The 12,536-nt window shown below is 40.1% G+C and overlaps 1 protein-coding gene across 2 annotated transcripts in view; it reads right to left on the bottom strand.

Moving 5' to 3' along the window:
* Positions 1-1,382: 1,382 nt before the first annotated feature.
* hcfc2 (host cell factor C2) overlaps positions 1,383-12,536 on the bottom strand; it is a 59,379-nt gene continuing 48,225 nt past the window's right edge. For both annotated transcript variants that reach the window (XM_028817563.2, XM_028817572.2), the window contains 4 exons: positions 8,283-8,574; positions 8,116-8,191; positions 6,220-6,278; positions 1,383-2,707 (listed from right to left, as the gene is read on the bottom strand). In XM_028817563.2, coding sequence (XP_028673396.1) covers positions 6,275-6,278; positions 8,116-8,191; positions 8,283-8,574 — 372 coding nt within the window. In that variant the 3' untranslated portion in view covers positions 1,383-2,707; positions 6,220-6,274. The remainder of the gene's footprint in view (positions 2,708-6,219; positions 6,279-8,115; positions 8,192-8,282; positions 8,575-12,536) is intronic.

Below are 12,536 nucleotides of genomic sequence, written 5' to 3'. Positions count from 1 at the left end.
GGGTATATTTGGAGAAGGATGCTAAGGATAGAGCTGCTAGGGAAGAGGAAAAGAGGAAGGCCTAAGAGAAGGTTTATGGATGTGGTGAGAGAGGACATGCAGGTGATGGGTGTAACAGAACAAGATGCAGAGAACAGAAAGATATGGAAGAAGATGATCCACTGTGGCAACCCCTAACGGGAGCGGCCAAAAGAAGAAGAAGACATCTTCTTGCCTCCTCCAATCTCGCATCAGTTTCTCAGACACATTGAAGTTTGTTGCAGCAGCGCAGTTACCAATTTCTTTCAACAACGTTTAATTTAAAACCAGCTTCATATTTTCTTGTGATCGAACGCTCCATCGTAGATAAGGGATGCTCTTACGATAAAGGTGTATGAGGGGGTGAGATACATAACACACAAATCGGTGCAAACGTCGCTTCGGAATAGTTTGGGTATTAATGTGTGGGCACATAGGCACAATACATAGAAAAAAAAGGCAGTGTGCTCCGTGGTTACTCTGTCAGGTTGGCGTTGGCGTATCATAATCTCTTGGACCAATAGGGTGATTTTTCCGCATTCGACTCATATGACCAACATTATAAGATACCAGAAGTTATACGCTAAAATCAAGTCCCGACTTATCTGCAAGTTTATACAGTACTAGTGTCCTTGTACTTTACCATTCTGTTTGTTATGGACAACTTCTAACTAAGACAGACGTCCAATAGGAAATCATTGATCAGATTCAGATTAAACTGTTCCTCCAAATCATGCCATAGCAGGCGTCTCTATAATTTCCCATGTCTCCCAGGAGGACTCCAGAATCAGGAGATGACGATAACCTTTCAAGAAGTTAATACAGTGTCTTTTAAAAGACCAGTCAAGTTACTTCTGTGCATGTCAAAGTTACCATAAGTTGACCTTGTCATCCACCAGAACAAACTCCCAACTATGTGGCACCCACTCTCCGGGGTTGTGAGCATCCCCACACCTGCCTAGGTCCTCTACCAACAGGCAACTCCAGAGTCGAAGGTGATCTCCCCTAACACAGAAGTGACATTACAGAGCTAATGCTGTGCACAGAGGGGAGTCTGATTATATCCTCCTTCATGAGCTCCAGCACCTTCCCCGCCACTAAGGTCCAGGTCTGTGCCATACTCCACCCCACCCACACCCATCACCTTGTGGGTTGTGAACCCACATGGCATCTTCACATCAATTTTTCCTGCCAAGTCCGACTGGGCCCCGCGGTTCATCAGCCACCAGGTGTTCGCTGGCACATATCTGCAAAGTGAAGGAGTGGGACAGAATAAGCATTCAGTAACTACAAATAAAACATTCAATGAAAACCTTATTAATAATACACATTATAATAAATTTAAAAAAAAAAAGATTCTCACAGACAGTCTCTGAAATTGTGATCATTTATTACAGTATCAATACAAGAATAAAAAAAAAATCAATGCTTGCCTTTTAGGCACATGAAAGTTGAAAAAACTGTTTTGAAATTGCTGCATAATTATCAAAAAAGATAATATACGTGTAAATAAAAACATGTCAGATTAATGTAAACACAGCTTGGCAGTTCAATCTTTGAACATTATCATCTCTGCCTGAAAGGAAGAAGTCAATTAACTGGAATAAAAAATATTAGAGAAAACTTTTTTTAGTGTAAAATACATTCAACTTTTTTTCTGCATTAGAAAACGGTTATTGGCAAGTGGATGTGTTTAAACGGAGACTAGTCTACTTCACAAAAATACAATAAATTATTAAGTAAAAAAAAAAAAAATTGCACTTGCCTCTAATCATTTACAAAGGAACAAAACCTGAAAATTCTCAATGGCGTATGAATAAATGACCTTGAGTTTTAATGAGGGCCGAGTAGTACCTGATATCAGAGACCCCCGTCACAGAGCTCACAGGCATGCCGCGGCTCCACTGCCTGAGTGGTCAAAGAGGTGATGGAAGACCAAGTGTCGCTTCTTATTTATTCTCTAATTGACCTACACGTAGGGCGGGCATTGAAACCGTCCTGCGCGTCACACGTGGAGACAAAATGTGTACCAAACTGTACATGGATACAAGTCCATTTTCGGTTGCAGTACAGAATGGTTAAATGGACAGCATCCTTCTGTTTGATATCTGAAGTAACCTTTTATTCATGTGAGCTCCACCTGATTAGATTTTACACTATGAGAAAAATAATGTATAAATTAGAAAACAACTGGAGCAACACCCTGAAATGCAACATTTAAAATACTGTACAAATGTACTATAAAAAGGTGCAGAGTTACATTTCACATTCACAGACACAAACTGGACCCACTGTACAAGTCACCAGACTTTTCTTGAGCTAAATACAAATCCTAAACATACAAATTTCTGATGTCCGTTCAGTAGAATAGAACGACAGAAGGAGACCTCAGTGGTGGGACACATTTCCCCTTCGGATTAAAGACAACAACAGAGATACACTGTGCATATATTAGAATGATTATAACACACTTAAATATAGTGATCCGGGCTTGATAAATATACATATTCATTTCTGTACAAAGTAATTGAAAAAGCCACATACATCAAATTAGAAAACAGTGGAAAGTACTATTTTGAATTGTAATAGACAGTAATTAGTATGTGATTTTCTTTTTTCACGTTTCCAACATAATTGTAAATGTCAGTTTGTTTCTTCCCGCTTCAGGCTGATCTTCAATGCCCATGTGCTGTAAGACATGAAAGACAAACATGTCCGCTTTAGGTCAAAGATGCATATTTCATACAATACGTGACTACCGATCATTACATTACCAATACGTAGTGTGGCATAAGACTTTGGACTTCAAAAACCTGAGGCTGTGGGTTTTAATCCTGCTACCAACACTGTGTAACCATGAGTTTGTGGTTCAAGTGAAAAAACAAACAAAATTTAACCAAATGTTGGAAGTCACTCTGGATAAAGGCATCAGCTAAATAAAAAATAATAATCTGTCATATGTGTGCATCAGAGGATCACCTTCTGGGCTCACCTGAAGTATGCAATATCACCTCCGGGATAAGATGGGTTGTAGTCACTAATAGTATCGCCACTTTTTCCCTGCACAGTTCTGAGAAGACACCCAGGGAAGGCAACTGATCCTGAGAAGCTCTTTTCCTTCCTGTCTGGATAGTAAAAAACCTGACATCCCCAAAAGAAGGCATTGTATTTTGGACTTGAGCCACCGTAGGATGGAGCTCTCGCAAAGCCAGACCCGCTCTACTAAGCCCTTTGAGTTTAACGCCCGGTGTGAGAGAAAAAAGGGAACTATCAAGGGGTAATATAGCTTTTGTATAGGAAGTGTTTTGAATGCAATATATATTAAAAGAAATATATAGCGTTTGTCTTAGAAATAGCATGAAGAAAGGGTTAAGTAAAGAGACAGAGTGTCTGGTGGCTTAAGAAATTGGCTGATGTCGTGTGACCAGTAAGACCCGCCAGTCGTCACCTACGCAGTTTTTCATAAAAGAATAACCGCAAACCGTAAGAGATATTGGAGACTTTTATTTTGGGTATGTAAGCTGGCTATGCTCTTTGCTTTAAAAATTTCACGTCTTTTAAGCAATCAGAGTAAATATTTAGAAGGTCTAAGCCAATGAACCAATCAGAGTAAATGTCAGGATTAATTCGACAGTGTTATGCAACTTCAGTTGTCTATAGCTTGTGTCTCTGCCACTATTCTGTGCCCATTTGCTGACAACCTCTGCACAGGGTGCTGCCCCTTAGTTTATTGCTGTAACAGGATGCACCCTTATCAGCATTTGCTAAAGTGAAATAAATGATGAAATGAAAAAGTTTTCTCCTGCCTGGTTCCTGACTCAAAGATGTCCTAGTCCTAGTTTCTAACTCCCTAGTTTCCAATTTAAGTTCTTACACAATTCTTTCTTGAGGCAGATTCAGCAGCAATGTGGTGTATGTGGTGTTATGGGTCCACAGCTCTTCCAGCAAAGGCCAGTTCGTTTTAAATAAATAATCGCCGCGCTCGTGGCTTAGCGAGGGGACGTGGTGGCTATAGCAAGCTGCAGGGCGATCTGCGGTGTGGGCGTTTTTCGCCTAAGTGCACAGGTGAGAATCTGCCCATATCCGTGATCGTTCCTGTGGCTAATGGGCTGCAGCTGCTATGTCCTCTCCGCATATATAGATAAGCGCGAGCCGGTTAAAGAGAGAAAAGTAAAAGGAAGGAAAGAGAGAACGGGAGGTAGCAGGAAGCAGGTGGAGAAAGCCGGTGTGAGGAAGGAGAGCGAGCGAGCAGGCAAGAGCAGGCTCGCATTAGAGAAAGCAGGCAGCTGGAAGGAAAGCCTACGAGAGGAGTGTTTGGCCGACACTCAGTGGGGCTGAAGGAAGCGGTCGCTCCAGCTGAGTGACCAGTAGAAGTATCGACTTGGCCGTTGCTAGGAGTGGGAGTCGAGAAGGCTTTGGGCAGGTGTAGCCCCAGCGTGAGTGCCTTGGCCGATGGGAAATATCCCAAGTCTCGGTCCGGTTGGGAGCCCGACGAAGCCAAGGAACGGAGGGCTACCGGACCTGTTTGAAGGACAGCTGATCCTGCAGGTAGGTGACTCTCCTGTAGAGCAGACCAGATGGGCGTAGCAGGGGAGCCGCCATGGAAGCAGAAGACACCGGGCTTGTGGTTTTAACATTACTTCCTGTACTATTTCACCTCATGGTTTTTTTTTTAGAAGAGTTTGTTTATTGATTTTAACCTCCACATGTTTTTTGGATTATTTATTTATTGGACATTGCACTATTTATGAGAACACTGATTGTTTTGATTGGTCTTTTAATAAAAGCACTTTTGCACTTTATACATCATCCCCTTGCTCAATTGTTATTGCCTCACTGTCTAGCTCATCGGTGACATTGCCGACGGTGATGGGTTCAAGGGCTCCGTAATAGAAGAGTGGAGCATGGAGCTGAACCTGCATCGTCACAAGTAATTGCCTGTTTTTGTTCCTAATGCCATCGAGCTCCTATTAATTTAAAAGTTTTCTGTGCCTATATTAAACGGAGTGGCCCTATTAGTACCCTAACTTAATTGTGATCTCCTTCTGATCTGTTACTCGTCCACATATAATTTATTACATTCGCCTATTTGCACTAAAAAGTTCTCCAATGTTTGAGCCACACAATAAATCTATTAATAAAAGAAAACAATTAGAAAATATTAATGCTATAAACCGATTAAATTAGACCTACCAAACCAGCAAAGGCTTTGTTTAAGCACATTAAAGCCCATATGTCTACACTTGTTAATTATTTCATGGAAAGGTCATGCAGTGCCAAGTGCTACTATCACTCAAAATGGTTCATCTGCAGTAGCCTCTCCTCTAACTATGACAAACAAGTACCTGCTTTGGTAGTTTAATTAAATAATGATGTGGTGTGGCTGAATTGCCTGAGGGGGTGGGTTTCCAGGTGGACTCAGCTACATTTCCGAAAAAGTTTTGCAAGGTTCTTCCGGGAGCTGTGCTAGTGGCTGCCTTTTACGGGGAGTTTGTTCCCTCTCATTTTTTGGGGGGGTTGATCAATTTTTTTTTTCTTTTTATAATTATCCATCCATCCATTATCCAACCCGCTATATCCTAATTAAAGGGTCACAGGGGGTCTGCTGGAGCCAATCCCAACCAACACAGGGCGCAAGGCAGGAGACAAACCCCGGGCAGAGGAAATCCTGTTGTCACAGACACTCATCAAAGGCTATAGGAGGCATCTAGAGGCTGTTATATTTGGAAAAAGGAGGCTCAACTAAGTATTGATGTAATATCTCTGTTGGGGTGCCCAAATTTATGCACCAGTCTAATTTTGTTATGATGCATATTGCATTTTTTCTGTTAATATCCAATAAACTTAATGTCACTGCTGAAATACTACTGTTTCCATAAGGCATGCCATATATTAAAAGGAAGTTGCTACTTTGAAAGCTCAGCCAATGATAAACAAAAATCCAAAGAATTAAGAAGGGTTCCTAAACTTATGACTGTAGTTCCACACTACTATGGCAACTTCTTACGGTATATAAAGGACATTCTACTTTATTATTAAACTAAGAAGTTCAAGTCTGAACCAGGCTCTTTGCTGCATGAATATTAATGAACTGTATTATTTCTAGCAAATTATTCCAGTACTTTCAACTATAACAGCAAGATGTAAAAACAACTCATTACTGTACAGTCCATGTTTAAAGGTAAACATGCAGTTACTTACCTGAAAATTGTTTTGTACAGCCTGGAGGAACCCAGAATTGAGACAGATCTTTACATCAACTATCAAGAGAGAGAAAACAAACCTTAAATCTTTACAGGTACATTTTCAACTGAAATATAATAATATTTTTTGCTAATTTAATCATAACTTCTAAATTTCACTTTGGAGTTAATAAAGTTTATTGAATCTACTCGACTTAAACTTTTAATCCATGTTTTCATTCACTACGAGAATTCTCTACAAATGTTTGAACTTTCTCTTTCCAAGTCACTGCTATAAGGTTAAGTTTCAAAGATTTTGCAACATTGTAACCTGTTTGGAGGCCTGGGGTCCTATTGCTCCTGACCTTACAGATATTGTATGACTATCACTATGTCATGAACCTGTCTATGTCAGTTCATAGAAAACAAGAATTGAGAAGTTGTGTGTGTGATTTGTGTGTTACAGGATCGGATTTCTTTGTTATGTGCTCAGTAAAGCGACGATGTTTTACCTCAAAAATAGGCATGTACAAGTCAATAGAGGTATCCAAAAATGATTGGACAATTGTGATAGATGTGGAGAACTTGGGATGAACATCAATGTTAACCACTGATTAAAAGCAGGAAAAATGAACAGACCACAGCTCTTACTAACAGAAGAGAAGTAATAACGGAAAGTTCACTGTATTTAGGAGAGGTCATCGATTTGCACATGATGAAACAGGCCGTGCATAACTAGCTTCATGCTTAGCCAGAAAATGTTTTCTCGGAAAGCATTCAGATATTTCTAGACCACTGGTGTAACTATACTGTAAGTAGGGAGACTTCAAAGTAATCCACTTGAAATATCTCTAATATAAATAATTTTTTTGAAAAATAAAGTGCAGAAACTTTTTGAAAACTCTTCATACCAATTTTATTCCCTCTTAAGAGTCATCCTAAATAGTCAGGGAGAAGCACAGCACAGCTGGGATCTTTGTCTAATGTGTAGTGTTATTTCTTTGCATTTTCTTACAAATAAAAATGAGGTCTACTGCTTTTCTCAATGACATATGCTATGCCCCAAGCTCATCTACATTGTTTTGTTGTTCCCTTCAAGGACACTATATTGCTACTCTGTAACTGCACTATGATCACATGTCCAGTACATTAGAAATATTTAAACGAGAATGGGCTAGTCAGCCCAACAAAGCTCGCCAGTCCCATCCACTTAAGTCCTCCTAAATAACATCAAGTCGAGTTCTGAAGGTCCCAAAAGTCCTACTCATTTTAAAATAACAATCTCGATCCACTGTACTAGTCCCCCATCATAATTTTAAACACTTCAATCATGTCTCCTCTTAATTTCATTTCACTTAAACCAAAAAGGCTTAATTTTTCCTCATGTTTAATCCCCTGCAATCCTGGAATCAGCCTAGTCGCTCTTCTCGGGACTTTTTTTAGCACTGCTATGTTATTTTCTGTACACGGGAGACAAAACTGCACACAGTACTCCAGATGAGGCCTCACCATGAGTTACAAAGCTTCAGCATAAACTTCTTGGACTTGTACTCTTCACATTGTGCTACATAACCTAACATTCTCTAAGCCTTCTTAATGGCTTCAGAACACTGTCAGGAAGTGCTGTACCCGTAACATAAAAAAGATCAAACAACAAGACTCCACAGTAAAAAAGCACTTTGCATCAACATTAAAAATCCCAAGAGTGCAACTCTTTCCAGTGATATAAGATATGCAGTATACTGGGTCACCAGTGGAATTCAGGCTTATTACTGTAGCTTATAAGTGAAACACAATATGAAAGTGACACTGTTTATACTCCAGAGCATAAAATAAATAAATAAATAAAAACAGGAACAGGATTAACTATTCACTATTCAATAGATATGGAGATTATATTTAAGAAAACCCTTACCTTACAGTCTGCTGATGAACCTGTTTACCAGTATCACCGGCCTGTAATGGATGTGCTGATTTTGTTTTAGATGGTTCTTTAAAATCAAAAATACAAAAAACAAATATCATTCTGGTGTGATGTCATTTGTTTTTATGAAAGCTGCTTTATTAACAGATCCTACATACCTTGTAACCATCTTATTTGGGTGGCTGGCCCATAACCCTGTTCATTCTTGGCAGCAATACGGAAGACTACAGCAGGCCTGGAGGTATAGTCAATATGTGCATTGGCCAGCTGGTTAGCCGTTACAGTACAGTACGTTTTCACACCCCTGTAAAGGCGGATGAAGGCTAGCGGGTTGGAATTCCCACTTGTGTTGGAACGACCTTTCTTTACTGCCAGATAAAGGGAATACTCCAGGATTCTGCCTGAAGGGGAGGACGGAGGCTCCCAGGTAATATGAATGCTTTCTGCAGCCTAGAATGAGAATACATTTCATATAAAATAAATTCATTTTGAGCAAGTAAACTACTTCATATGCATATGGCAGCCATAACGGGTGCACAGGCTGTGAACACAAGAGAAGGATGAGAAAATCTATAATATGTACGCTTAAATGCTTCTAAGTAAATAATCTGTACTCTTACATGATCTATATATACACATGCAACTCCTATGCTTTAAATGCTTGCTGTATATATACTTTTAAACTTCCATAACTCCTTAAGAATTAAATAATTAAAAGCAGAAAACACTTCCTTATACATCATAGTTTGATAAACACTCAGTATTCATTGGGAATTAACTTCCCTTGCTATCCTCTCAGAAGTACTTTAAATTTTGCTGTTGAACTTGCTGAAGACCAAGTAACATATGCTTCACCATGTATAAAAACTGCCAATGATAATAATACCAGAAATATCTAAAGTTTTGCAAGCGATGGCGATTGAGAAATTGGCACACGTGTTTACACTCAGAAATGATGACAATGAATGCAGTAATACGGTTAAAAACAGACCCATGTAGAAGCCTTAAATACGTGAGTTGTCTAAACTGGAGTTTCTGGTGTGTGTTTATTGCCATTTCATATATATTCACTGCATTCATTTCTGCATGTTATGCACTGCAATCATTTACAGATGCTGTGTACCTTTATACTATATAAGCTACAAGGGAATATATGCACAAGGTTCATCCATCCATCCATTTTCCAACCCGCTGAATCCGAACACAGGGTCACGGGGGTCTGCTGGAGCCAATCCCAGCCAACACAGGGCACAAGGCAGTAACCAATCCTGGGCAGGGTGCCAACCCACCGCAGGACACACACAAACACAAACACACACCAAGCATACACTAGGGCCAATTTAGAATCGCCAGTCCACCTAACCTGCATGTCTTTGGACTGTGGGAGGAAACTGCACAAGGTTCAAATTTGTGAAATCTAAAGTGTCCTCTGTAAGTTGTAGAAAGATATAAGGATATATACAGTGCCTACAGAAAGTCATCATACCTCTTTGAAACAGTTGCTTTTTTTTTTTTTTTTTTTTATTTACAGCACGACATCAACACCCATTACTTTTTCTAGCTTTATTTACACATTTTGCCTTACAACATTAAAATAATGAAAAAAAGGCCACAGTTCTGAAAAGGATCAATATGAAATTAAAATCTAGAATAATAGGATTGAAAAAGTGACCAGTCCCCTTTTTTAATATTTGCAGAGCTATCTTTTGCTAAAATGACAGTCAGTAGTGTGTTTAGACATGTCTCTACCAGCTTTGCACATCAACAGTGGGTAATATTTGCCCATTCTTCCCAGTAGAATTGTTCAAATTCAATCAAATTTTGTGATGACTGTTAGTGGACTGCTCTCTTCAAGTCCATCAAAAGATTTAAGTCAAGACTGTAACTTGGCCACTTAACACTAGAATTACTAGAGTCTACGAAAAAAACTCGTAGATCCGGCCCACCTTAAAACCATTCTCACCTCTCTTTTGTCTTCTAAATGTGCCGATTAAGACGAGCAGCAAAAAGCCGGCTATTCCATCCCCCACCATCACAAAACGTTCACTAAGTTTTCCCAGCTCATGCCTTGTTTGATTATCTGGGAGTGACTGGAGTTTTAGAGTGGAAATAATAGATCGTTATTTGGAACGCATGCATTTCATGTGTGTTCCGTTTCTACAGTAATCTGTATAAACACATTGTTAAAACAGAAACTTTTTCATATTTTAGTAATAAATGTTACAAAATGTAGGCATAAACTATAGAATGTGTGAAGCCTGACGGCCAAACATCAAATAAACACTTTCACAAAAGGTTCAAGGATGTAACAACGCTTTCCATGGCGAAATGCTGAGATTTGCTGCCTCAGAGCACGGCAACCCTGCAGCGTCGTACAGACCCGAGTTCGATTCCCCGCTGGGGAGGAAGTGTTTTTTTTTTCCTTTGTAGCCTCAAACGGACATAAAATTTATAAATTGGTATGCACTGTAAATCATTAAGTTTAAAATGTCGATCGCGGTTATTTCTGTTGATTAATTCATGCTTTTTTACTTAGAGTCACAACAGGAGCTTATTCAGCTTGTGATCTGACTCTAAGTAACAGCGCCAGTATAAATCACACCCAATCTGATGCTGTTCATTTTCAAATAATATTGCATTACTTCGACGATGTTTTTTGATTGGTACTATTCGCGTCATAAAATGATTTCTTCAAAACATCACATATACAGTGCATCCGGAAAGTATTCACAGCGCATCACTTTTTCCACATTTTGTTATGCTACAGCCATAATCCAAAATGGATTAAATTCATTTTTTTCCTCAGAATTCTACACACAACACCCCATAATGACAACATGAAAAAAGTTTACTTGAGATTTTTGCAAATTTATTAAAAATAAAAAAATTGAGAAAGCACATGTACATAAGTATTCACAGCCTTTGCCATGAAGCTCGAAATTGAGCTCAGGTGCATCCTGTTTCCCCTGATCATCCTTGAGATGTTTCTGCAGCTTAATTGGAGTCCACCTGTGGTAAATTCAGTTGGTTGGACATGATTTGGAAAGGCACACACCTGTCTATATAAGGTCCCACAGTTGACAGTTCATGTCAGAGCACAAACCAAGCATGAAATCAAAGGAATTGTCTGTAGACCTCCAAGACAGGATTGTCTCGAGGCACAAATCTGGGGAATGTTACAGAAAAATTTCTGCTGCTTTGAAGGTCCCAATGAGCACAGTGGCCTCCATCATCCATAAGTGGAAGAAGTTCGAAACCACCAGGACTCTTCCTAGAGCTGGCCGGCCATCTAACCTAAGCGATCGGGGGAGAAGGGCTTTAGTCAGGGAGGTGACCAAGAACCCGATGGTCACTTTGTCAGAGCTCTAGAAGTCCTCTGTGGAGAGAGGAGAACCTTCCAGAAGGACAACCATCTCTGCAGCAATCCACCAATCGGGTCTGTATGGTAGAGTGGCCAGACGGAAGCCACCCCTTAGTAAAAGGCACATGGCAGCCTGCCTGGAGTTTGCCAAAAGGCACCTGAAGGACTCTCAGACCATGAGAAAGAAAATTCTCTGGTCTGATGAGACAAAGATTGAACTCTTTGGTGTGAATGCCAGGCGTCACGTTTGGAGGAAACCTGGCACCATCCCTACAGTGAAGCAGGGTGGTGGCAGCATCATGCTGTGGGGATGTTTTTCAGCGGCAGGAACTGGGAGACTAGTCAGGATAAAGGGAAAGATGACTGCAGCAATGTACAGAGTCATCCTGGATGAAAACCTGCTCCAGAGCCCTCTTGACCTCAGACTGGGGGCGACGGTTCATCTTTCAGCAGGACAACGACCCTAAGCACACAGCCAAGATATCAAAGGAATGGCTTCAGGACAACTCTGTGAATGTCCTTGAGTGGCCCAGCCAGAGCCCAGACTTGAATCTGATTGGACATCTCTGGAGAGATCTTAAAATGGCTGTGCACCGACGCTTCCCATCCAACCTGATGGAGCTTGAGAGGTGCTGCAAAGAGGAATGGGTGAAACTAGCCAAGGATAGGTGTGCCAAGCTTGTGGCATCATATTAAAAAGACTTGAGGCTGTAATTGCTGCCAAAGGTGCATCGACAAAGTATTGAGCAAAGGCTTTGAATACTTATGTACATGTGATTTCTCAGTTCTTTTATTTTTAATAAATTTGCAAAAACCTCAAGTAAACTTTTTTCACTTTGTCATTATGGGGTGTTGTGTGCAGAATTCTGAGGGAAAAAAATGAATTTAATCCATTTTGGAATAAGGCTGTAACATAACAAAATATGGAAAAAGTGATGCGCTGTGAATACTTTCCGGATGCACTGTATTTGTTTTGAGATAATGAATAGAGCTGCAAATTTCAGGTGCTTGTTCAGTGTAATAGGAACCATAGCACAGAGAGGTGTGTTCA

The sequence above is a fragment of the Erpetoichthys calabaricus genome, chromosome 1, assembly GCF_900747795.2.
Source record: "Erpetoichthys calabaricus chromosome 1, fErpCal1.3, whole genome shotgun sequence".
NCBI classification, from domain to species: domain Eukaryota; kingdom Metazoa; phylum Chordata; class Cladistia; order Polypteriformes; family Polypteridae; genus Erpetoichthys; species Erpetoichthys calabaricus.
Note: the sequence above shows the minus strand (reverse complement) of the source record. Positions and strands in the feature narration are given on the sequence as shown.